The sequence below is a fragment of the Heterodontus francisci genome, chromosome 25, assembly GCF_036365525.1.
Source record: "Heterodontus francisci isolate sHetFra1 chromosome 25, sHetFra1.hap1, whole genome shotgun sequence".
NCBI classification, from domain to species: domain Eukaryota; kingdom Metazoa; phylum Chordata; class Chondrichthyes; order Heterodontiformes; family Heterodontidae; genus Heterodontus; species Heterodontus francisci.
Window position 1 is genome coordinate 55,363,549 of NC_090395.1, and position 27,900 is coordinate 55,391,448.

The 27,900-nt window shown below is 41.7% G+C and overlaps 1 protein-coding gene across 1 annotated transcript; it reads left to right on the plus strand.

The window, feature by feature from the left end:
- Positions 1–1,692: 1,692 nt before the first annotated feature.
- Positions 1,693–27,490, plus strand: ora2 (olfactory receptor class A related 2). The gene is made up of 4 exons (XM_068057589.1): positions 1,693–1,732; positions 1,912–2,126; positions 24,388–24,418; positions 26,479–27,490. Exon 4 carries the CDS (start codon positions 26,531–26,533, stop codon positions 27,488–27,490), a length of 960 nt encoding a protein of 319 aa, XP_067913690.1. The 5' UTR covers positions 1,693–1,732; positions 1,912–2,126; positions 24,388–24,418; positions 26,479–26,530.
- Positions 27,491–27,900: the final 410 nt, after the last annotated feature.

The following is a 27,900-nucleotide window of genomic DNA, read 5'->3' on the forward strand; positions in this document are numbered from 1 at the left end:
TGGTTTAGTAAATCTCAGCACAGACTGAATCTAAAACCAGAGAACCACCATCAGAATGGATTGAGGAAGTTGAAAGGTATTTTGGCAAGCAATATGGGCAAGTTCAATATCTGTGCTGCCTCTGTAACATGCCTTATAGTGGAAGGAAATTGTCGAAAGAAAAGTTGAACATCCAAAAAATAAATTTGCAAAACATGAAACCTTTATTTGAAAATAAAATTTCTGAGACAATGAAGTCCCACAGCGCAGCGCATCAAACATAAAAGCTCGCCAAATGGAACTCTGTAAGACTGATTAAAAGTATATATTACAAATCCTTCTACAATCTCATGGAAACTTTGAAATCAGGACCTGAAATTGGGATAAACTACAATCTCTAGTGGTCTAGTACCTCCTTTATTTTGCATCCTTTATTCTTTTAACAGAATAAATATTCTTTACATTTGCTATTTTTATGACTTACTGTGATTTGAACCTTACATTTTGTTGATAATATCAGTTCACTGTAACTTGCAAGTACACAGAAATTAACTGTGCAGAACTTCATGCTCATTTCCTGCAAATAGAGTTCTGTCAGCTGAGAGGGATCCAGGGGCCTATTTTTGCTGCCAGGAGAAAAAGCAGCAGGAGTTGAGCAGAATTTTAACATTAATTAAACTGTAAGTATACATTTGATATTAGAGCCTGCAGCAAAATTATAAATCCCCACAGTGTAAAAGTTGATCTGCAAACTCTAATAAACAGTACACAGGGAAGTTTCATTGTCACTGTGCTTACTTACAGGTAATCCCTGAAATATTTGGCCTTTTATGCTTCCTTATAAAGGAGGTCAATGGTTTTTAACCATTTGAAATCCACTGGACCAGCTGGTCCTCTTGCAAGTGAAAATCACAGGACCTCTCAATCAGTGCACATTTTCTATTTCTATCTCGCCTGCCCAATTGCTTCAGAATGAGAAAAGAAATGCTGAAATGGATTAATCCCCCTCATCCCCGCAATGGATAGCTAGAAACATAGAAAAGACTATAGCAGTATATATGGAGTTTTTTTTAACATTCTGTTTTAGGGTGGAGGAAAGGGCTTTTATGTCTGCATTGGTACAATTAATAGTAACATTATCTTTTTACACTGCAAGCCCATTTAAAATTTTCTAAAAAATAACTGATGGAATGATTAGTGAGGGCTCACGGTAGCCTGTAACAATTCTTTCTCAAAATAATCACCATATTTTCTGATTAGCCCACAATTTCTTGACAACATTTTAATTTCAAATGAAGTATATTGTTCGCCATGGGCAAATTAGATAAACATTCTGAGGTAGAAGTAGGACCCACGAGCTATTTTGATATTTTTAGAAATTATCATCTGGCTTGAATTTTGAGGATTTGTTTTTTTTTCCAGCTCAAGGCAGCTTTGGAGTTGCAGGACTCTACCACAATTCACAGCTGAATTTTCAGTCATTTATCAAGAAGGCAGGAGATGTGTGGATTTATTGGAAAGTTGCTGAGGCTGAAGTCCAACAAACTGCTCTGTTTGGGAAATTGCAGGAGGACTTGAAGCCAGTGATGAAGGAGCAGATTCAAGTTACTCATGAGGTTGCTCAACAAATCTGACAGCCAGCATAATATTCACACAAGCTGTTTAAGCTGGCTCTCTGCATATGAAGTTGCAGCTGGCCTGAAGAAGCATTGGGGTGAATTTCTACTCCCTGAAATGGGTAGGTTGGGCTCAGGTAAGATGTTAAAATTTTTAAAAACTCAAGCCTCACCCCAAGTCTCCTCCTACCCGCCACTTCCGGGTTTAACGGAGGCAGGACAAGAGACAGGCAGCCAACCCGCTCCCAGGAGGCAGGTTGGTCATTTAAATATTTTAACAAGGTTAGCAGCCTCAGATATAATCTTTTTTTTACAGGTTTAACGCTGTCTACTGTGTGGTTAGCTACCATCTCCAGGGCATTAGGGGAAAAAGCAAAATCTGAAATCCCATCCATAGCCAATGCTGGACATCTCAAATGCCCCATGATGAAGAAAACAGGATTTTATAAAAAAAAAGTCGGGTACTACAGATAAAGGAGGAGAAATAGTCTATGTATATGATGAGAAAAGACTTGATTAGAGTAACGGGAGGTAAGTTAGTCATTTTGTGTTGAGCAATGTTAAGTGCATTTTTATATAAACCTGGTGAGCATTCACTTTCTGACTGACAGAAGCTTTGAGTATTCCCTGTTCAAATTCACACATGTAGGGCTGAATTTTACCAGCCCCTTGATGTCAGACGTTGTGGCGGGGGCCCGTAAAATACTTGTGGGAGGGACCCGCCATGACCCCCAACGCTGGGAAGGCCCCGCTGCATTTTACCGGTGGCAGCGAGGCCTCTGTGCGCCCCACCCCCCGCCAGACAGCGACGGGGCCTTCATTTGCATATTGTGATGAAAGCAAATAAATGGTAAACAACTTGCCTAGACTGAGCGGCCGTCCCACAGCGATATTTTGGCCTGTGGCCGGAAGTCCTGTGCCTTCCGATCCCCGTTTGGGGATTCAAGGCGAGGCGCTGATGGGGAGGGGGGAGGAGTTTAATTTTCAGGTCGGGTGGGGGGGTGGGGGGAGAACTGAAAAATCACTTTTTATTGGCTGTAGGGATGGTGGGAAGGGGTTAAAGGGCAAATGTGACGAGGTTGTCGGGAGAAGTTCGGGTTGGTAATAAAGTACATTTTCTACATATATGCCAATTAAAAAAAACATTGGGGGTGGGGGTTGGAAAAGGGCCCCCAGCTTTTAATTATTTTTAAATGAAAATGTATGATAATATGACATTAAAAATTAAATCTTTTCCTAAGGGCTTGAAGCCCTTTAAAAATGGCATCGGTGCCTGTGTGTTGTCGCCGGATGCCGTTGCCGGGGAAGGAGAGGCCGCCCCCTCTATGTCATCGGGGGCAGCCACTCCGCCCCCTCCATTTAAATGAGTCCCGCAAAATATCGCAGGGCCTCAGCAGCGGCACTTCCGTTTCTGAAGGCACTGGAGAGGGTGCAGAAGAGGTTCACTAGGTTGATTCCGGAGTTGAGGGGGTTGGCTTATGAGGAGAGACTGAGTAGATTGGGATTATATTCATTGGAATTCAGAAGAATGAGGGGGGATCTTATGGAAACATATAAAATTATGAAGGGAATGGATAAGATACAAGTAGAGAGGATGTTTCCACTGGCAGGTGAAGCTAGGACAAGAGGGCATAGCCTCAAGATTAGAGGGAGCAGATTTAGGACTGAATTAAGAAGGAACTTCTTCACCCAGAGGGTTGTTAATCTATGGAATTCCTTGCCCAGTGAAGTAGTTGACGCTTCTTCAGTAAACGTTTTTAAAGCTAAGGTAGATATCTTTTTGAACAATAAAGGAATTAAGGGATACAGTGAGAGCGCGGGTAAGTGGATCTGAGTCCACGAAAAGATCAGCCATGATCTTATTGAATGGTGGAGCAGGCTCGAGGGGCCGGACGGCCTACTCCTGCTCCTAGTTCTTATGATCTTATGATCTTATGATCAAAGCGTGCCGCTGCAATGTGCAGCACGCTAATAAAGTTCAGTCCGTAGAATGGCTACTCCAGCAATATTCAAGAGCTTTAGACACCCGTGAAGTCAGATACAAATATGAGGTGCTCCTGGATTGCAGATAGATGAAAGCTTTGGCAAGAGTTTCTGGTTCATGTGCAATCAGTAATCCAGGTGAAAATTGTGCTCAGAAATGCACAAATTTTCTGAATTGAATTTTTCTCAATTTTCCTCTCAAACTCACATGCATTTCGCGTAAATTCATCTATGAACCAATGCAATCAGGCAGCATTTTAGAACATAATTGGTTTATTTTCTTGCATTAAAATATGTTTTGATATGATTAAGAGAGGTAACCCAGTGCAGTTTTATTACTAGTTGAAAATGGATTTATCACAAAAAATAAGCATTTTTAAGAAGGGTGTCCAGGTCTTGTGAGTAGCCTAATTTTAAATAGTCAGCTCCTTAGTAAATTAATTATTTAAAAAAAATTATGAGTATCCTTGCACGTAAAAAAAGCTCAACTTTTAGAGCCTCCTTGAAAGTTGGAAAAGGGGTGCTATTAGCAGAAACTCACCATGTGATTCATTCGATCTGAGAGTATGGCTATTTTTGTGGGCTGGCTTGGCTTAAAGCGCAGTGTTTTTTAAACCAGTGCAAAAGATTGGGAAACTCGATTTGTGCAGAACTTAACCTGCACTTGAACCTCCTTGATCTTTTGCTCTGGTTCGGCTGATTTGGGTGAATTGCGCATCTGGAGGAAATTCTGTTCCCTTTTGTTTTTCTGGATGACAGATACGGGGGAAAAGCTGAAGCTATGATTTGACGGTTATGTCCAGCCAAGTTTTCGAACTCTCCAATATTTCTATGCCAAGCTGCTGAACAATTTAATCTGCGTGCAGATTATGCTAATACATCAAACCGAAATGATTACAAGAGTTTGCAAGCCCTGGAAAAATAGCGTGCAAGTCAGAGGTGGGCATTTATTCCTGGCTTTTGATTTGTTAGATTCAGGCATGAACAGATTTGAAACCCAGTCCCAAAAAACAAAGTCTGCTGCATAAGATTGCATTAAACTATAAAGAAACACAAATGTATTCGCCTTACAAACCACCAGAAATGATCTCTCTGTACACATGTGCCACCATCTGTTTTTAAGCGGATATATATCACAGCGTTAGTATCCAATTATGGTAAAATTCAAGTGTTTGATGAATTTAGCGATATTTCATCCAGTCCAGATTGATTCATTTTCAATCAAATTGCACTTCATATTGAAATTAGCTAATATGTAATTAAGGCTGAACAGCACTAATGATCTTATTACTTTGTTTAAATGTTAGTTGGAAGATTTTCAATAATTGTGTCCTGAGGGCATGCATGTACAGCATATATTCCAGTTTTTTTTGCAGATTTAAATATTGCTGCAATGCATTTTACATCACAGTGACATTCAGTGTCTCAGCTGGCAGAATTAGATTATTCCAAATTAATTTTCTGTGCAACAAATTTTTAATTTAATGTCTTAAGCTGGACTTTTATAACATATGATGATGGAATGCTATTCACAGTAATCAGCAGCTTTGAGTCATTAACACAACCTCACGCAATTCCTAGGTTTAGCAATGTGCCAAAAATATAGTCATTTTATGGACACTAATGAAACCTTTTGCAATCTGCAGTACACTGTGGGAGTAATTACCAGTGTCTGCATAAGTACCACATGTGAAACTATAACAATTGGTTGCTTTTCAAACTTTTAATTGTAATTATACTTGGTCAGTACTATATTGTTATAGTTAAATCCGCGACATTAAGAAATGTAATGGTTGGTGCATAGCAATCAAATTAATGTCTGTCTACAAATCATTTGCCATTAATTATTTCCTGAAATTATTTTTCACCAGTTTAATTCTGTGTTGGTCAAAGCTTATCTGATAATTTAACTGATTCTGTACACCAAGCCAGATGTCATCTCAATATAAGTGTCATCCCACTTTCCTCACTATCTAAGTGACAAATAATTAATGGGTGATAGTCACTTTGTTTGCTGTGCTTTAATATGTCTACAAGCAAATTTAATGTTCATTTTCTTTCTGGTATTGTTAAGACCAGGTGAGAAAGAGGTCTGGGGTTCCTTTTCAACCTTCACCTAGTCATACTGTAACGGGGTTTAATTTTAAACACACTGTGTTTTTAGCTTCCCCCTTTGGTGTATCCTTGTTCACTGCTTTCCAATTATAAGGCAAAGAAACCAGCACAACAAGCTTTCACAGGTTTAAAGAAGAAAAGTGAAATTTTATTAAACTTAAACTCCAATTCGGTTAACGCCTACGGATACACAACATACCCACTCTAGCATGCACATGCAATACACACATGCAGATAGAAACAGAAAAGAGCAGAAAAAAATAAAGTGAAAATGGTTGAGGCAATATCTGAAGAGTTTTTTTGTTACTGTGCTTCGAGCTCGCTATAGAGCCCTTGATTGTAGGTAGGTCTTGCTTTTTGTTGGGGCCCAGTCTTCTTCTTAAACCTTGTTCAATGTAGGAGACTTTTCTCTCTTGGTTCATGTGCCTTCAGTGGGTTTTGGTGTTCCATGAGAAAGAGATGGGAGCAGACTGACAGGAGAGGCTGTGGTGAGCCAGCCAGAAGAGGTCTCTCTGCAGACTCTCAGTTCAAAACTGTACAATTCAGAAAAAAAAAAACAGATTGCCAAGCAGGTTTGTCATGTGACTAACTGGTTTGACCACGTCTGTTTGTGGATTGTATTGGAGCAGGGGATAGCTCCTTTGTTCCAAGTACTGTCTGTTAATATGCAAAAATGTCTTTCCAGCCAGGGGCCTGGCAACCCCTTGTCACAGGTCTTCTCTTCTTCCTAGCAACAATTTGAAATTTAATGTCCATGTGGTGAAATTAATGTGCCTCATTCTTGGCAGGTGGGGGCCTGCATGACAGTATATTGATTTACTATAAATGTTAGAGTTCTGATATAAGAGTCAAAGATGTGGCGGAGTACTACAGGAGTTGGCACATGTGCCAGATTGAGGGGAAACCCCAACCTACAGTGAAACCTCACCCCTAAGTGTTAGGAGGACTCTCCAGCAGAGGGCCGGTAAACTGTAAGGGACCCCCACCGAGAACAAAAAGGAACAGGCAGGCACAAGGCTGGCAGAAGGTTAGACAGAAAAGGGAAAAAAGTGACCAAGAGGGCAGGTTAAAGAAAGTCCGGGAGGAATCCCAGATGAAAACCCTTACTGTCCAGTCAACCAACCCAGAAAATGTGAAAAGGTAGATCCCACATACTCCTACGTAAATGCAGACACTAGAAGCACCCCACCAGAGTTGCTAACAGCACTTACAGGAACCTGCAGAGGCAAAGAAATACCTCTAGGTGGCAGAGAAACTGTAAGGCTGATGGTTCACCAAGTTGAAGTGCCACCAGGGTGTGTAGTAGAGTCTGCATAAATACCTGCAGGTAGGAGTGTCCTCTGGGACAATGGGGAGATTAGCAAAGAATCCTTCCCCACAGTCAGAAAAAAAGCGAATCATCCATCCCTTTAAGTCAAAAGCCTTTGTATGACTCAACAAAGCACTGAAAGAGAGTTCAGGATTGACTCACCCACTACTGACTTTTTAAAAAAAAAGAACCACATGTTTATTGGGATGCCAAAAAGGGGGCAATTAAAGCAGCACTGGCATCAAGAGAAGTTTTAGGATTTATGAATAAATGCGAATGAATGAGAGTAATGCATATTTTTTTTCTGTATCTTACATTTTTCTCAACCCTTTTAATGAAATGTGCCTTTTCTCAAGTCACATTTCATTCTGCTGGTTGTGGAGGTGTCAAGCTAGGCCCCCACCTGCCAAGAATAAGGCACATTAATTTTGTCATAAACATTGATTTTAAACTGTTACTGGAGTGAAGGGAGGACTTGTTAAACAGATCAGCCATGGCTGGAAAAGGCATTTGCATATTAACTGACGGTGTTTGGAAGGACAAAGCAGCCATTCTCTGACATTCAACCCACAATGGACTTTTGATCTCCAGACATTGAAGGGGGAGCTCGCATTCCAGGTTGACTGCTAAGATGGCTGAATACACAAACGGACATGGTCAAACCAGCTAGTCATATGACTAACCTGCTGGGCAACCTGAATTTTGAATTTATACAAACAGTTTGGGGAAAGCTGTTTGCTCCTGGACTGAGAAGATCTCTCTCCTGTCTGCTCCCATATCTTTCTCACAAGCCTCTGAATCCACTGAAGACACATGAACCCCAAGATAGAAAAGTCTCCTACAGACAACAAGGTTTAAGGAGAATACTGGGCCCCAACGAAAAGCAAGATCTAACTACAATCAAAGGACTCTACAGTGAGCTCGAAGAATTGTAACAACAACTCTTCAGATATTGCCTCAAACCTTTCCACTTTATTTTTCTTCTGCTCTTTTCTGTCTCTATTTGCATGTGTGTATCGCACATGCATGCTAGCATGGGGTGTGGCGTGTATCCATAGGCGTTAACTGGATTAGAGTTTAAATTTAATAAATTTCAACTTTTCTTCTTTAAACCTCAGAAAGCCTGTTTGTGCTGGTTTCTTTGCCTTATAATTGGAAAGTGGTGAATAAGGATTCACCAAGGGGGAGCTAAAAACATAGTATAGAGAATGAATGACTTGACCAATCAGAGTCAAGTTGCCTGGTTCAAAATTTCAAACAAAGCTTGACAGTTAACTGTCAGGCACCATAAACTGGTGCATTGTCCATGGCAACACCTCTACCAATCAGAGTCCACTTGCCAACCAATCAGCACTCTCTTCTCATACAGTATAAATTTGTTGCGTCACTTACATTGATATTCTTGCGAATTGTCCTGATGAGTGCAAAATGAAAAGCTTCGACAAAATGTCTCTGTTTTCAGCAATAATTAGCTATTTTTTCAATTCAAAAGAAGGAACTCCAATTCAGTTTCAATTTACTTATTGGAATAGACCACATAGATAAGCAAAAGAGTGCAGCACTACCATATGTACTTACCTGTCTGTGGTCTGAACATTTGCCTTACTAGTAGTGGCCCTCAGGTCATATACCGGGCTAGGGGGATGGGGAGGGCCATAGGGGTGAAGGATATGGGAAGGGGGCCAATCACAGTTGACAGCAGCCAACAGGAATGATGTGGAGTCAGGAGGATCACTCCTGTTCTTTTTGGCTCCATACAATTAAAAAAAAATTTAATCTTACCTTTTTGATGTTGGCCTCTTGCTTGGCTGCATCTACGTCTGGAAAAGGTAAGCAGAGCCAGTGCTGATGCCTGCTCTACTCAGGGCAGCCCAAATTCCCCGAGGGGCAGGCATTAGGCCCCTCACTAGCATATGCTGGCTGCCTGAAATTCGTTCAAGGCCAATATGGAATTAGATGCTTTTCAGGTGTCCTTGGGGTGCAGAGCATGGCCCTATGATATTGGACAATTTTGCATCCATTTTCTGGCTCGAAATGATGGCTAATTTCTACCCCATTCTATGTCGTTCAAACCAAGTAGTGTGCAGCCGAATTCTTGCTGTGTTTTTATCCTTATTTAGTCTTAGCCGAAATGTAATGCTTTGTCAGTGTGGTACTTACTTGTTTTGTTAGGGTCAGGAAAGTGTGGTCATCAACCCATGTTGGTTCTGGCACATCATGTGAGGGTAATTGTTAGTCCAGTGGAATGCTATCCTGTTTATGACAAACAAGTAGATAAGCTTCAGTTCATTGGGGACTTGGTTTGTTTATGAAAGCTGCCCTTTTTTCCCTGTGAACATAAGGTTAAAGGTGCTGGAGAGGGTGGCCAATATGCAAAATAAATCTTCATTGCAATTTAACATGAATGTTGAACAAAGGAAAATATAGCAGGTGTTCTTACCAGTGAAGTGGGCAACAATTAAAACATAATATTTCCAAATTCAATCATTGAGTGTTTTTCCGTGCTGCAGTAAACTGGATTTCCCCAGTTGTCCATTAATGCAGTTCCCTGTGTGTTAATTAGTGATCTAATCTCCACATTCACCCTCAGTTGTTAATTAGGTCTAAGGGAAAATTAGCAACAGAATATCATGGGAACAGGAACTGGCCAATTTGAGTCCCTGAAGAAGCATCAGTTCAATATAAACAGCTGAGACAACCATTATAAATATTTTAGAGGAAGCATCAATATTAAAGAAATGCTGTTTTAAGGCTGCTTTTATTGGCATGTGAATTCTTCATGGACATTATCTCTGTGTTTTTCTGAAAAATTGTCAGATGGAAACTATGCCATTTGGGAACTTTGTGATATGTAAATTTGACTTTTTTCAAGCCTGCTTTGTGTAAATATAAAGTTAAAAACTTGTGTTAGAAAAGGACCAAGCGTATCAAAGGGTGGCAGTAAAATGGTGCATTGTGCCCCAAACTTTCACTTACCATAAAGCTGGGGTTACACACAGATACTGTTCGTCTCAGCATGTTTGTGTACTATTGAAATAACTGAGTAGCAGGAATGCGGCCGTGTCCTTCTTTGGCTGTGCAGGGGCTGGGAGGGAGGAGTGGTTGCGGGTGTGGTGAAGGGTACATTCCCTGTGCCTGATTGCTGAGGCCTGAGGCACTCCTGATATTGGCCCTCAGATCTCATTTCATGGAGGAATTCATGGTATGAGCAGCCAGCTGGCCAAGAGTAATCCAATATCTGGCTATTGTACCTGAGGTAAGAGAGCGTTGGTGGTTGGAATAGGAGGCTGGGGATTGGTGGGTGTTTGGAGGGCAGGTAGGAGGAAACAGGAGGTCACGAAAGGATGGGGGAATGTACTGGCAGTGGGATTACATGGAGCTGCAGCAATCAGGGCAGGGAGAGGCAACCATCAGGAGTGAGGGAACATAAGAAATAGGAGAGGAGTTGGCCATTCAGTCTTTGTAGCCCGCTCTGCCATTCAACGAGATCATGACTGATCTTCTACTTCAACACCATTTTCCTGCATTATCCCTGTAACCCTTGATGTTTTCAATATGTAGAAATCTATCGATCTCAGTCTTGAACATACTCAACAACTGATCCTCCACAGGCCTCTGGGGCGGAGAATTCCAAAGATACACCAACCTCTAAGTGAAGAAATTCCTCCTCATCTCAGTCCTAAATGGCCTGCCTCTTATTCTGAGTCTGTGTCCCCTGGTTCTAGACTCCCCAGCCAGGGGAAGCATCCTTCTTGCATCAACCCTGCCGAGCCCTGTAAGAATTTTGTATGTTTGAATGAGATCACCTCTCATTCTTCTAAACTCTAGAGAATAAAGACCCAGTCTATTTAATCTTTCCTCATAGGACAATCCCTCCATTCCAGGAAATAGTTTGGTGAACCTTTGAGTGCTGGCCTGGGCATTCCTGTTCCCCTTGATCCAACATTCATCTAAGTAGATTTTAAAAACTTACCTTTTTGGAGCAGATGATCCCAAGGGTTGCAGGATTGCTTTTACCAGCGCCGGCTGCCTCAGGGCAAACCAATCTTGCAGTGGGGACCTCAAACACGGGTTATGCCATTCACAAAGGAGCTGATGCCCATTTCAAGTGTGGGCCTATGTGTTTTCCTTCACCAGTGTGGTGGGCGGCACACTTGTCTGACATATTGGGACCTTAGTCGGCCCATTGGTATCTGAAGAATGTGAAAAATATGTTAAGAAAACTTACCTGATTCTTCAAAACAGAAATAAGTTCAAGTCTCAGAGTTAACAAAGTATGTTTACATTGGATTTTAAGTGTTGTTTCTTCTAACAAAACAAATTTGAAACTGGAAAGCAACTGCTCTGACAGTTAATTGATTAAATCAACATGCTTTCTTCATAATATATAATATAAAATAAAAACAAGAAATGCTGGAACCACTCAGCAGGTCTGGCAGTATCTGTGGAAAGAGAAGCAGAGTTAACGTTTCGGGTCAGTGACCCTTCTTCGGAACCCTGCTTTCTTCATGCCTGCTTGTTCTGAAAGTACTGGCTTGTACATGAATATAGTATCACTTGATGTTGACTGTTAGTCAGACCTTGTGCAAGACAGTAGCAAAGATCTTGAATAATTCAGTCTTGGCTTAGTGCTGCGAGTCAGAAGGTTGTAGATTCAAGCCCCACTTCAGAGACTTGAGCACATAATCTAGTGCTGAATGAATCTCTGGAGGTGCATTTAAAATGTATTCATATTTGAGACTCTTCGAACAATACGCCTGATCTCAGGCACTTCCAAGTATTTGTTATTTACGAATAAGCGATGAGGTCATTATAAGGCTACAGCCATTATTAAAAAGGAAAAAGCAGCATCAAAGTCATATTAAAGAATGGCTTCCGAGATGAGGGATTTCCGGAATGTGGATAGATTGGAGATTCTGGGGTTGTTCTCCTTAGAGCAGAGAATGCTAAGAGGAGATTTGATAGAGGTTGTTAATATCATGAGGGGTTTAGATAGGGTAAATAAAGAGAAATTGTTTCCAATGACTGAGGGGCCGATAACCAGAGAGCACAGATTTAAGGTGATTGGTCAAAGAACAGCGACGACATGAGGAAAAACCTTTTTGTGCGACGAGTGGTTAGGATTTGAAACGCACTGCCTGATAGGGTGGTGGATACAGATTCAATGACGGACTTTAAAAGGGAATTAGAAAAATATTTGCAAGGGACATGGGGAAAAAACCGGGGGTATGAGACGAACTGGATTGCTCTTCAAAAGAGCTGGCGCAGACTGAGTGGGCCAAATGGCCTCCTTCTGTGCTGTACTATTCCATGATTCTATGATGATCACAAAATTCGGTTCTGTAGTGCCACTGGAGCTCCAAAACTGTTGACTAGATGGCTTCCGGCCACATGTGGCATGGCCCATGTGGCGCACCCTTGATTGTAAGGCGCTAATGCGGGCGTGCCATGCAGTCTGACAGAAGCAGGCAGAGTGGATGGATCATAATGTCGAACAGTATCTAATGCTGAAATAAAACAAAATGCTGGAAATATTCAGCACGTCTGGCAGCATCGCTGAAGGGAGAACTAGAGTTAACCTTTCAAGTCAGTGAAGCTTTGTCGGAACTGGGAGTGCTTAGAGATGGAATAGTTTTTAAAACCAGGCAGCGAAAGTGGGGAGGGGTGGAAAGTACAGACGGGAAGGCCTATGATAGGTTGGAGGGCAGGAGAGATTAAATGACAAAAGGGATGATAGTGAAAGGCAGAGAGATAGTAATGGAACAAATAAAGAAACAAAAGATGAGTCTAGAGGAGGTGTAAATGGGTAGGCAGAATCCTGCCCTCTCCCCATCACATACCACAGTATTTCCAGCATTTTCTCTTATTATTTCAGTTTTCCAGCATCCGGACTACTTTGCTGTTGTATTTAGTGTCTAATGCTGATTTGGCACATGGCCCCTGTTGGGAGCTTCCAGGTAATGTTAACATCTCTCTTAAGCACTCCCAGCTGCATGGGGGCTGCAATGCCAACCCTCCACCCACCCCCCACCCCCCCACACTGCAGACTCTCCATCAGTACTATTTTAAAGGGATCACCATAGAACATCCAGGTGAGGTGCTTTTGACTTTCTTTCGCTGCTGCAAAGTGAGGGAAGTACTGTGTTGAGTGTTACTGAAGAAGTTTGGTAAAGTTTTTGGATTCACATGGGAGTGGTGCTGGACTTCGACAAGGAGGTCAGAAAAGTTGGAAGGCCTTTCAGGTGAAAGCCTGCTTTAAATAACGGGGACTTTAGTTGCAGTCCCTCTTGGGCTGCAACACGATGGGGTCATGGATCATCAGCAGCAAAGAGGGAAAGATGGGTGCAGGGGGAGGAGGAGCAACAGGGCACTCAATAGAAGGCCCTCCCCGCCAAGGGTCCTTAGGGAGCACTTCTCCTACCTCCATCTCAGCCAGGAGCAATGTCTGAGGTGGTTACGTTTCACCAAGGAGGTGGTCACTGAACTGTGTCACCTCCTCCAACCAGACCTACAGCCAAACAGTAGGTGAGGATGAGCACCTCATGTGGCCATGAAGAGCACCATGGCCCTCAATTTCTATGCCAGTGGATCCATGCAGGTGGGAGTAGGTGACATTGCCAACATATAGCAGCCCGCCGTGCATCGCTGCATTAGAGAGGTGTGCTAGAGGCCTTGTACAGAAGGAAAGGGACTTTATAGTCTTCTCTATTACTGGAGAGAAGCAGGAAGAGTGGGCATGTGACTTTGCCAGGCTAGTGGGATTCCCAAATGTGTGCGGAGTCACTGACAGCACGTGCATGGCTCTGCAGACCCCATACATTAATGGGGAAATGCACTGCAACCCCAAGGGCTAGCACTCCATGACTGTGCAGTTGGTGGGCCACCATGCACAGAACAGCCTATTCCACATGTTACGACCAGGTGAGAAAGGTGTCTATGGGTCCCTTTCAGCCTTCACCTGGTCTTACTGTAACAGGGTTTTGTTTTTGTTGAGATAATGTTTTTTCCAGGAGAGTTAGTGGTGGGAGGGTCTATTTTGAATTCTCTTTTAGTGCTTTGCTGAGTCATGCAAAGTCTTTTGACTTCAGGGGATGGGTGGTTCCCTTTTTCTCTGCCTGTGGGGGAGGATTCTTTGTTAATCTCCCCTTTGTTCTCTGCGACATTCCTGCCTGCAGTATGCGTGCAGACTTGACTGCACGCTCCTTTGGCACTTTGACTAGGTGAGGCATCACCCTAATGGTTTCTGAGCCCCTTAGAGGTCTTTCTTTGTCTCTGCAGGTTCCTGTAGATGCTGTTAGCAACTCTGGCGGAGTGCTTCTAGAGCTTGCATTTACATAGGAGGATGTGGGGTCTACCTTTTCACATATTTTGGGATTGGTTGACGGGATAGTAGGGGTTTTCATCCGGGATTCCTCCCGGACTTCCTTTAACCTGCCCTCTTGGTCACTTTTTCCCCTTCTCTTTCTAAACTTTTGCCAGCCATGTGCCTGCCTGTCCCCTTTTGTTCTTGGTGGGGGTCCCTTACAGTTCCCCAGCCCTCTGCTGGAGGGTCCTCCTAACACCGGTACAGGGCTTAGGGGTGTAGGTTTCACTGTAGGTTAGGATTTCCCCTCAACCTGGCACATGTGGCAACTCCTGCAGTACTCCACCACATCTTTGTGGAGTTTTGGCCAGTCAAACAGGATGCTGCCTGGACTGGAGGGCATGTCTTACGAAGAAAGATTGAGGGAGCTAGGGCTTTTCTCATTGGAGCGAAGAAGGATGAGAGGTGACTTGATAGAGGGGTACAAGATGATGAGAGGCATAGATAGAGTGGATAGCCAGAGACTTTTTCCCAGGGTGGAAAGGGCTATCACCAGGGGGCATAATTTTAAGGTGATTGGAGGAAGGTTTCGGGGAGATGTCAGAGGTAGTTTCTTTACACAGAGAGTGGTGGGTGCGTGGAATGCGCTGCCAGCGGTGGTGGTAGAAGCAGATACATTAGGGACATTTAAGCGACTCTTGGATAGGTACATGGATGATAGTAGAATGAAGGGTAGGTAGTTAGTTTGATCTTAGAGTAGGTTAAAGGTTCGGCACAACATCGTGGGCCGAAGGGCCTGTACTGTGCTGTACTGTTCTATGTTCTATGTTCTATGTTCAAACAGCTCTCTTATGTGAGCTTTGGTCTTTCCTATACTGGCAGGTACAGCCACTGTAGTCTTGTGGGCCTTTCTTAACATTACTCCCCAATACCTCTGCGGCACCACTAACTGGTGAACTACTGTCCATTCCTTGCTCTCAGGTCTGTGAGGAGAACTCCATTTCCTCATCAGTACCTCATTCTTTTAAATAGCAGCAATCAAGGACTTCCTCTGCTTCACTTTCAGACTGGGCAGCCTGTGCTAATTCACGCAATACTGGGTCGGCTCGCTGACCTCAGCTAGGGAAAATCCATTTAATTCATTCCCTGGGTCTCCTAACTTTCCAAAGAAAGTCTTGGATAGGCAGACTTCATGGTCATTCACCTGCTGTGCCAATGCAGTCTCCTCTGCGGGAGCTGGTTTGATCTTGGCCTGAGCACATTCAGGGACTCTACAGGGGTCCATCTCCTGCCACTGCTCTGTCTTTTTGACCTCCTACAGTCTTTCTTTCACTACTGGAGGGGCCTTCACCCCCGTCAGATTATTACCTAGGAGCAGGTCAACCCTGTCCACAGGCAAACTAGGGACAATCCCTACGGTCACTGGTCCCGAAACTAGGTCGCACTCCAGGTGCACCCAGTGTACAGGTATACACTGCCCTCCAGTACCATTCACCACCATTTTGGTGTTCACTGTACTCTCTGGAGGAAAGGTCAGGCCTTTTCCCAGTAAAGGGATCTAGTGGCCCCTGTGTCCCTGAGAATCACTATGGGCTTGCTTGCCCCACTTGAGGGGTATGGGGTTACTTTCCCTTCAAACACAAAACCCTGATAACCTTCAGGAATCCTATTAAAATTTCCTGCACTGGCTGTAGTAAGCTTCCTGGGTTGCAGTCTTACTGCAGTTAAAGCCACAGCTTGTTCTTCTGGGCTTTCCATCAGGTCCCCGCCTTCACTGAGCGGTTGTGCCCTGATTAAAGCTACTGGTTTCCCCTTTAGTTTCTAGCAGTCAGCTTTCAAATGCCCTGCCTTATTACAATGGAAGCACACATGTCTCTGAGTCTTGTTCACAGCACCTTCCTTTATGGCTGGAGGAGGGCCCCCAGTGTCTCTTGCTTTCCTTTCTCTCCCAGGACTGCCTGGGCTTCTATCACCTTCCCACCCTTTGTCCTTTTCGGATTTGTGGCGGTGATTAGGAAATGTTCTCCCCTGGGAAACCAACTCATAAATTAAAACAAACTCAGGACGGCCACTTGCCGGATTCTCTGGACCCGCCGCTCCTCTGCATGAGTCTTTATTGAGAATGGGAGAGAGTTTTTAAATTCCTCCAACAGAATTACTTCTCTGAGTGTCTCACAGCTGAACTGTACTTTAAGAGCCCTCAGCCACTGGGCAAAAGCCGGATACTTACATCTTTGGTAATTGTTTGTGGGTGAAATATAGGGCTGGATTACAAACAGTCCTCGATGTCAGGATCCGTGGTAGTAGGGCCTGAAGATGGCCCTGGATGAGGCCCGCGGCTGCAGGGCCCAGCCTGATCCTCATGGCGGCATCGAGTCACAGTGGTGGCATCCCGCTGCTGGGCGACGGGATCATAATTTGAATATTTAAATCAATTAAAATAATTTGTTTAAATAAACTCCTGATGTCCCGCTGCGATCTTCGGCCTGGCAGCTGGCATTCCCACACCTTCGAATCCCCATCCGGGGGAATGAGGCGCAACACTGGTGGGGAGCAGGGAGGACGTAAGTTTATCAGTGCAGCGGGGGGTGGGGGGGGGGGGGTCGTGGGAGAGGTGTGGGCGGGGGAGCTGGGTCAAATTAACTTCATGGGTGAGCTGGCGCGCTTGGATTTCTTGGCAGCTCTTTGGCGTGTGGGCCGCCATTTGGAAGCTTGTCACGGAGATCGGTGGTTATAAAATCCAGCCCAGAGCATCTGAATGTTCGACATGAATCCTCATTGCTGATAGGAGAATGATGGGGCTGCAGTGCATTGAGCAGGGTGAGAGATTGGTGATGTGTTGGGTAGGAGATGTCATTTGAAGTTGCATTCACTGACTTTGACCACTCGTGTGAGGTCATTGAACTTTTTTGTGGCACTGCAGAAGGTCCTCAGGACCAGACACCAGCAATTCACCTCCCTGACCACCTGCTCACATTCCCTTCACAGGGTATGTCTGGGAGGCCTCTTGGCCCCCTGTGGAAACATGATCTCTTTCCTCCTTTTGACTTCCTCGATTAAGGCCTCCAGTGCCGCATCAGAAAATCTAGGATTTCTCTCTTTGGCCTGTTGCTTCATTACCACTCTTCTTGTCTCCATCAAAGACTTTCTGAGACTGTTCCACCAGCTGTTGTAGCCTGAGTACACCTCCCCTTTAAGAGGGGCAGGTTGCCTTTAAGAAGTGCAAGCTAGCTGTATATTGTGCTAGGCACGTACACACCTGGGCCTCCTGCTGAACATGCAGCCAGTCAGCAACACATTTGTGCCAGGCTGCACACTACAATCATGTTGATGAGGCACGCAGCACAAAGTTTGCGTGCCGCTTGCCTCAACTGGACCGGGAATCGGGTAATTGTGCATCGCAATCCCCATGCTCGCTAATATGCCTAATTACATTTTCCCCCAAGACTGTATACCCAAACTTCTGAAAGTTATTAAAACAAAACATTTTTCCTTGAACAATATTTATTTCAACGTTGAGGGTACTCATTCCATTTTAAGCACCAAACACAATTTGAAATGTCTATCCTTTAATCCTGTTCATCACTATTGACTGTGGTTCGGGATCTACAGAGCAAGGTGCATGTGCAATACTTTAAAGCACTTCTTTATCTATTGAGTTCTCATGAGTTTTAATTGTACAGAGCCCCATTCTAAGCCAGACACAGCATCTGTGCAGCATATCAGGATAGCTTCATTAGATGCATTTTGATGCACTGGAAATTGAATCGCTCAGAGGAGGATACATATTCATCCTGTGCCAACTATAAAGAGATGGATCAAAATACATTCCCTCTATGCCATTATTAGAATCAGACCACAGATGTTTAAGGAGTTCAAGTTCCAGGGATGGTTGGCCGACAACCAACTGTTTGCAGTTGCAGAGAATTTTTTAAAATCATTTTTTAACTTGGTGGGAGATTTTGTACTCAGCCAGTATTCTAGTAGAAGATGGAGGGGGTAAAATTGAAGAATAAAAATGAGACCATTCTCTTGCACAACTGATCTTACTTGCCTGCCAAGTGATATTTGTAGCATTTAGCTCCAGACTAGGTAATGTGCCACAGTAGCAATTAGAGGGCACTAGCATTCATCTGAAATGCCACATAATCCAAAACGTTATAAAGCAATATTTATGATTATGACATATTTATGATGTTTCTTTACCATAACCCTGAGAACTCTTACCAATAAAGAGTGACTGTGTCATGGGGGTTCTGGCAGGGGATGGGTAGCAGTGGATCGCAGCTGTCTGCCTGGTTTGCTGGATGCCATCAGTACTGACTCCTGAGGTAACAGTGCAGAGACAGGAGATTTTTGGAGATTGTCTAACTGATTGTATAGGTATGATCAGTACCAAACAAAAGAAGTCAGACTCTTTATATTCTATGAATGACACAAATCAAACATGTAATTATATAATTTTATGAAAATGAAATTATTTTATATTAATGTAATAGCATTGAGCTACCTTTTATTTAATATTGTAATTCTACTGAATAAAGAAAAACTATATGAAAGAACTCATCACTCTGCATCATGGAAATGTACACAATTCACAAATTTTACATGTCTATTAAAGGGGTTAATGAAATTGTAACTTGCTTTGAAAGCTGTCTTTGGCAGATAACTTTGTTTCATGTGTTCTGTATGTCATTGGCAAGACCAGCATTTGTTGCCCATCTTTAATTGCCCTTGAGAAGGTGGTGGTGAGCTGCCTTCTTGAACCGTTGCAGTCCATCTGGTGCGGGCACACCCACAGTGCTGTTAGGGAGGGAGTTCCTGGATTTTGATCCAGTGCCAGTGAAGGAACGGTGATATATTTCCAAGTTAGAATGGTGTGTAGCTTGGAGGAGAACTTGCAGGTGGTGGTGTTCCCACACATCTGCTGCCCTTGTCCTTCTAGGTGGAAGGGCTTGTGGGCTTGGAAGGTGCTATCGAAGGAGCCTTGGTAAGTTGTGGCAGTGCATCTTGTAGATGGTATACATTGCTGTCACTGTGCATCAGTGGTGGAAGGAGTGAATGTTTAAAGTGGTGGATGGGGGTGCCGATCAAGCGGGCTGCTTTGCTCTGGATGGTGTCGAGCTTCCTGCGTGTTGTTGGAGATGCAGTCATCCGGGCAAGTGGGGGGTATTCCATCACACTCATGACTTGTGCCTTGTAGATGGTGTAGACAGGCTTTGGGGAGTGAGGAGGTGAGTTATTTGCTGCAGACTTCCTAGCTTCTGACCTGCTCTTGTAGCCACGGTATTATGTATCTGCTCCAGTTCAGTTTCTGGTCAATGGTAAGCCCTAGGATGTTGATAGTGGAGGATTCAGCAATGGTAATGCTGTTGAATGTCAAGGGAAGATGGTTAGATTCTGTATTGTTGAAGATAGTCATTGCCTCGCACTTTTGTGGCACGAATGTTACTTGTCGCTTATCAGCCCAAGCCTGAATGTTGTCCAGATCATGTTGCAGATGCACATGGTCTGCTTCAGTACCTGAGGAGTTGCAAATGGTGCTGAACATAGTACAATCATCAGCGAACATCCCCACTTCTGACCTGATGATGGAGGGAAGATCATTGATGAAGCAGTGGAAAATGGTGCAATCTGAGTGCAAAGAAGACTTACTTCAGGTTTCATAGTGTTTCAAATTAATTTTTTACAAACAAACTCTGTTTTCTGCATTTGGACTCCCTGATCATCTTCCACAGGATAATTATTCCAATTTACTTTATTTAGATTATTTGTTTTGACTGTTGGAAGATCATCTGTAATTTAAAACTGTGATAATTAGCGTGGAGCTGTTTATATTATCATACTTAGACATTTCAGGCATAATGTTTTCCATGTTCTAAGCAGCGACCTAAGTAACATTTTGAAGATAGAATATTCTTTTGGGACAGCATTGCCTTGTTGCTGTTCTATTTTAGGAAGCAGAAGATCAAATAACACAAGTGTTTTCATTTTAACAACATGCTAGCAACTTTACAGAAAGGTAACGAAAACATTTCTCATTAGACTACTGAAAAAGATAGTGGTTAACATCCTGATGTTTGTTACTTTCTTCCTCCTACAGAATGATTCATACACAGCGACATATAACAAGACCTGTGTGATAATGTCCTAACATTCATTGCAATATTATCAATAACTGCATCCTACAAACAGCCAGTTGTACATTTCTGTTGTCCACTGTTGATATTTTCCAGGTCAGCAAGGAAGCATACTTTTCTCGTTCACAATCTTCACTGATGGAAAATATCCATCAGAAAGGTAGAAAACTGAACAACACTTGAAAGGGGAAACTGTTGGTGGGCCAGTAATGGATTATTTTTAAACTTTTGGAAAATTAGTTGAAAAATGAGATTGGAGAAAATATCTGCAAAAGATCTCCACTGATCTAGTTACTGTGAAGACTCACAATTTGGAGAAGAAGAATATATGTCCTTCATTTCTGTCTGATTGTTTAATTAAGATGTTCTGTTCAGTTAATAATATTCCTGTTTTTAGGTACATGGGCTAACTGGCAGGTGCTAGAGTCCTATTCCCTGTAGTATATATCTGATTTTAAATACAACTATTTTCCTTGAGCCCCTATTCTCCAATGTATTTTAATGGAGTATATATACAATTCAAGAGCCCTTCAATCACATTCTAACAAACAATGGTAAGCATTATTTTTATTCTCTTTCAAAGCAATCAATGTTTCACTTTGGATATCAGTTATAGGTACATGTAGTGATGCATTTTAATGAAGGTCTGTGAATTTTACAGTTATTAAAGATATAAAAGATAATATTTCAAATTATATCTTAAAACCAAATTCTGACATTAATAAAGAAAGGAGTGAAGCTAGTATGTTACTCTTAAAAACAGAGGGATTATAATTTCATTTCAGAAAGGCTGCAATTGTATTTAAAATATATTTAAGTAATTGAACATTAATAATTTTATGTAAAAGGAGAAATTATATTTAATTATGAAGTAGTATAAGTTATAAGCAAAGTACTGAATATAAAGTAAGAAACAAAGAGAAATGAAACAAGAGAATGAGGCGATAGGAGACAAAGGTGGTTTAAAGCACCTAAAAACTGCAATTTTTGCCTCAGGAATTAAGAGTATGGTTATGTATAAAACTGCCCACAGACAGAACAGAATTTGACACTAACCACAATGGAAGGTGAGATTTGTAGCTCTGTCAAATGAGACTCAGGAGGAGAACTGGAGTGGCACCAGGGTGGCATGGATAACAGGGATGAGGGACTTCTGTTATGTGGCGAGACTAGAGAAGCTGGAATTGTTCTTCTTGGAGAAGAGAAGGTTAAGGGGAGATTTAATAGAGGTGTTCAAAATTATGAAGGGTTTTGGTATAGTGAATAGGGAGAAATTGTTTCCACTGGCAGCACAAATTTAAAATAATTAACAAAAGAACCAGAGGAGTGATGAGAAGATTTTCCACGCAGTGACTTATGATCTGGAATGTACTGCCTGAAAGGGTGGTGGAAGCAGATTCAAAAGTAATTTTCAAATGGGAATTGAATATATACTTGAAAAGGGAAAAAGAAACGCATGGGCTATTGGGAAAAAGTGTGACTAATTGGATAGATCTTTCAACGAGCCATCAAGGTACGATTGAATAAATGGTCGCCTTCTGAGTTATATAATTCTCTGAGATATTGACAAGTGTTAAGGCACCAAGTGCCACAAGGAGTTGCAGTCTGAGAAAGCAGACAGTCATTGAAGGCAGGGTTGGAATAGAGCTGTAAGTTATGATCAGGCCAGTCTTAAGTTGTAATGTCAGGATTTTAAAAAAAGTTGAAGACTCTATATGCCTGTTTATATTTCTTGCTAAACTTATCTAAGCTTTGTTTTGACTAAAATAAATGCACCAAACTAGCTATTGGGCATCTGGACACTTAATATTTAATTAGTTGAAATCCTGTAAATAGTGTCATGATGAATATCATTATTGTACAGTAAATTATCTTAAGTACATCATTAATCCTTAGAAAGGCAGAATTTCAAGGGACATTTGAATAAATATTTGAATCGGAGGAAAATACAGGACTAGGAATAATGCAGGAGGATTAGTTTTGGATTGCTCTAGCACAGTTAGCACAGACTTAGTGGGCTTGAATGGCCTTCTGTGTTACAAACTCCTACGGTGCTTCAGCAGAGTATATATGCTATACAGAAGCATTTATGATATACATGGTTGGTTATGTATTTAAACCAAGTTTATATTGCTTATGGATTCATGAAAATATTTATTTAAATGACATTTTTTAATATCTTTGGACAAATGTGGGTTAATTAAGGAAAGGCAGCACGGATTTGTTAAGGGCGAATCATGTTTAACTAATTTGCTTGAGTTTTTTGATAAGGCAACAGGGAGGGTTGATGAGGGAAATCCTGTTGATGTGGTGTACATGTACTTCAAAAAGGCATTTGATCAAGTGCCACACAACTGGCTTGCCAGCAAAGTTAGAGTGATGGAATAAATGGGACAATAGCAACATGGATACTAAATCGGCTGAGTGACAGGAAACAGTAGTGGTGAACAGTTGTTTTTCAGACTGGAGGACGGTTTATAGTGGAGTTCTCCAGCAGTCACTGTTAGGACCCCTGCTTTTCCTGATATAAACTAATGACCTAGACCTTGACGTACAGGGCACAATTTCAAAATTTGCAGACAATACAAAACTTGGCAGCATCCTAGGCTTTATCAATAGGAGCATGGAGTACAAAAGCAAGGAAGTTATGTTAAACTTGTACAATAGTTCGGACTCAACTGGAGTATTGCATCCAGTTCTGGGCACCAAACTTTAGGAAGGATGTGAAAGCATTAGAAAGGGTGCAGAAAAGATTTGCAAGAATGGTTCCAGGGACGAGGAACTTCAGTTACATAGATGGATTGGAGAAGTTGGTAATGTTTTCTTTGGAGAAGAGAAGGTTGAGAGGAGATAGAGGTATTCAAAATCATTAGACATCTGGACAGAGTAGATAGGAAGAAACTGTTCCCATTAGCGGAAGGATCGAGAGCCAGACGGCACAGATTTAAGGTAATTGGCAAAGGAAGCAATGGTGACATGAGGACGATGAGTGGTAAGGATCCGGAATGCATTGCCTGAGAGTGTGGTGGAGACAGGTTCAATTGAGGCATTCAAGAGGCAATTGGATTATTATCTGAAAAAGAAGAATACGTAGAGCTACAGGGAAAAGGCGGGACAGTGGAACTAGGTGAATTGTTCCTTCAGAGAGCCAGCACAGACATGACAGGCCAAATGGCCTCCATCGGTGCTGTAACCATTCTATAATTCAGTGATTCTATGAAAAATCTGATTCTGGGCTCCACACTTTAGGAAGGATGTGAAGACATTGGAGAGGGTGCAGAAAAGAATCATGAGAATAGTGCAGGGATGAGAGACTTATGTGGATAGATTGGCAAAGCTGTTGTTGAGAGAATATTTGATAAAGGTATTCAAAATCATGAGGGGTCTGGATGGAGTAGAAAGGGAGAAGTTATTCCTATTGGCGAAGGACCGAGAACCAGAGGACACCGATTTAAGGTGATTGGATAATTATCTGAAGAGAGAAAATTTCCAGGGCTACTGGAAAAAAGGTGGGTGAGTGGGACTAGCTGAATTGCTCTTAAAGAGTTGGCACAGACACGATGGGCCAAATGGCCTCCTTCTGTGCTATAACCATTCTATGATACTTTATTCTGTATATGTTTCAGAGCCTCCTAAATTGACAATGCAGAAGAAATGATTTGATACTAACAAAAAAAAACTAGGAGTTGAAGACATAAAACCTGAGCCCTGAACCAAACATATATATTTTTGGAGGTAATTAGATGACAATGGAAGAGATGGTAGTTCTGGTATCATGATCTTTGGTGTAATTTGGCTAGAACTTGCAAGTATATGCCTTCTCTTGCTGGATTACTAATAGTGCTTTTGGACTTATGATCCCATTTTCAAAGTGTTTTTAATTCTTACCCTGACCTCCTGCCATATTGCCATACAAAAAGTTTTTCTTTTTTCCCAAATTAGGATGGACCTGATGCAAAGTTACAAAAGACTGGTAGGCTGATGCATTTTTGCAGAAATCTTGACATTCAATTGGCAATACAACAAAAGTTTAATCCTGCTGTTGGCTTCCCCATAGAGTGCTTGACTGCAGTCATGTAATGGTGCAAACAACATCAGTTAAATGATACATCACACCCTAGGGCTTACAATTCTTCAATGTGAATTTGGTTTGGTTTTGAATAAATTATCCTCTTGATCAAAGTCAAATTCCTAGGGTCAAAACATGAACATTTCTCCTGAATTGATCATGTGTTTCTTTGTTCATTATTTCTTATTTGTTCAAGATACCCAACAGCAGGCTGGATTTTGGAAAGCTTTGGGTATCCCTTAAAGCCATAGCTCTGATACAATTATCCAATCTTGAGACACCATTTGAGCATTAATATAACCACATCCATATATCTATGCACAACACTACAGAGCAGCTTTAATGCAGTAAAAGGTTTAGGTGAATAATAATTTTCTATAACTACTTTCTTCAATTTTTTCACAACAGTTCTCATTTGAACTGCTCTCAGATCAAAATATAATGTACGCATCTTAATTAAAAACAGCACATTTTAAATTTATGACGAGGTTTGCAGATCACTCACAAAAACTCAGAAAGAAAATTTTCCAAGAGCATACTATTTTCAGTTGTTTCTTCTATGTTTCTTGCAAATTCTCATTGTTCTATACCTATTTACAAATATAGGACAGAAATATGTTCTTTTACACTGACATAAATATCACTGTGGAGCAACAAACTGGCATCAGATTTTGCACATCAGGTTTGACTCCTATGCCTCAGCATAGTCTTTGGCATTACTTATGATCATGTACTGAGGTCCCTTCCGCAAATAGTTCATTTATCTTTTCCATTTTTCTGTAAGGAAATATTCTCACCTGGTTGTTAGATTTTTTTTTTATTAGATTTTTTTTTATTAGATTAGAGATACAGCACTGAAACAGGCCCTTCGGCCCACCGAGTCTGTGCCGAACATCAACCACCCATTTTATACTAATCCTACACTAATCCCATATTCCCAACAAACATCCCCACCTGTCCCTATATTTCCCTACCAGCTACCTATACTAGTGACAATTTATAATGGTCAATTTACCTATCAACCTGCAAGTCTTTTGGCTTGTGGGAGGAAACCGGAGCACCCGGAGAAAACCCACGCAGACACAGGGAGAACTTGCAAACTCCACACAGGCAGTTCCCGGAATCGAACCGGGGTCCCTGGAGCTGTGAGGCTGCGGTGCTAACCACTGCGCCACTGTGCCGCCCTATTTTGTAGGTAGATTCAATTCTTGGATCCCCAAGCAACAGCATCATTGGAAAAACGATCATGGTGACTATAATCTATGATAGCATGAACAAATACATCATTTACTTTACAGCATTGCCTCTAATGGCAAAAGAGCCAACACCAGTGTCATTGGAGACACCCAGTGAATTCCCCTCACAACAAGGGTTTTGGTGCCATTGCCAGCTCTGTTTTTGGGGCTTAAGTATTTTCACTATCATCTATGATCACCACCACTTTCACATCATCACAAAATATTTCCTGGTTTTCTTAAGAACATATAACTGGAAATGTGGATAATATTATATATAACGTGGCTCATAAAACCTTTTCCAAATCTTATCTAGAGTTAAACACAAATTGAAATATAGTAAAAAAAAAAGAGTGGTGTATAGGTGTGACCTATGAAAATGCATATGCTACCTGAGAATTTTGACCTTTAAATATAATGAAATGTATTAGTATGTTCATCTTGATTGAAACAGCTCTTAATTTAAAAAGTAATTATCTTTTCTTGACATTAAAAAGGATTTTAATTTTGTTAAACCAGGCAGCACATGGATTATGCAACCATCTGGTCACAGCTAATAAAACAAAGACTTCTCCTTAAAATAGTATATTAATTAAGTTTAAGGCATACTTATAAATTGTATTCAATGGCCAAATGCATTAAATAGCTAATTTAGTTGTTAAAGTGATCGCTTGTATTTGTTTAATTATTTCTGTCAAGATAATATGGATTTCTTTTTGTTTAACACAGGCACCAGAACAACATTTTTAATAAGTACAAATAATTTAAAGAAAAGGATATTATGGAAGGAAGGAGTGTTGTGAAAGGTACACTCTACCTCCTGTTAACAGTGATTGGAATTCCAGGTAATCTGACTATCATTGCAACGTTCATCCACATTGCCTACTGTGAACACAAGCTCCTCCCAGCAGATACAATTGTGTCCAACTTAGCCATTGTAAATTTACTAGTGGTTTTGGTAAGGTGCATCCCAGAAACCACAGCAGCATTTGGGCTAAAGCAACTGTTTGATGATTATGGTTGCAAAATTGTAATTTTCATTTACAGAACCACCAGATCTTTGTCAATCTGGCTGACATTTTTACTGAGTGGTTTTCAATGTATTAGTTTGGCGCCAGTCACTTCAACTTGGTCCACTGTCAAACGACAAGCAGCAAAATACCTTGGCGCCGTTCTTGTCTTTCTATGGCTGCTGAATATGTCCTTAAGTACCCCAGCTGTATTATTTTCTATTTCCTCAGCAAATAACTCAACTGGCAATAAACATGCTGTGAATCTTGAGTACTGCTTTGTGAAATTCCCATCGCAGACAGTAAAGCTTGCTAATGGTGCACTGCAGACCTCCAGAGATGTTATACCCATTGTCCTTATGGTACTAGCTAGTGCTTTCATTTTGCTAGTTCTGTATAGACACAGGCAGCAAGTAAAAGGGATTCGGAGCTCAAACAAAAACCAGGGTTCCACAGTTGAGACCCGAGCAGCCAAAGCGGTGGTCACATTGGTTACTCTTTATGTTCTTTTCTTCGGAGTTGATAGCACTCTGTGGATTTACACCCTGACTGTCGCTAAAACCATGCAGACCTCTCTCATCTCAGACCTCCGAGTTTTCTTTTCCTCACTGTATGCATCAGTCAGTGCTATCGTAATTATTTTTTCCAACAGAAAAGTCCACAACAAATTAAAATGCGCACTAGCAAAACCAGAAGCAATGCTATCAGAAACTGTTCCTTCACCTATTTGAAAGTACAAGGCTTGATTAGCTAAAAAGACCTCTGTAAACAATGCAACATTGAACATATTTCTGGATTGAAATTAATATTAAAGATCTTACTCATTGTACAATTCAAAACAATATTTAAGTATACCGGATATCACTTAGAAAGGCATAGCATTGAAAGTTGCCATGCTGCATTCAGGATTGCAGAAATTCAACTGAATCAAATAGTTTCATGCAAAATAGTCCAGTTGGTAACTTTTTTTCAAAATTTGTCATTCACGAGATGTGGTGTTGCTGGCAAAACTAGCATTTATTGTATATCACTAATTGCCTTTGAGAAGGTGGTGGTAAGCTGCCTTCTTGAACCGCTGCAGCACATGAGGTTACAGTACTCTCACAATACAACTAGATAGGGAGTTCCAGGATTTTGACCC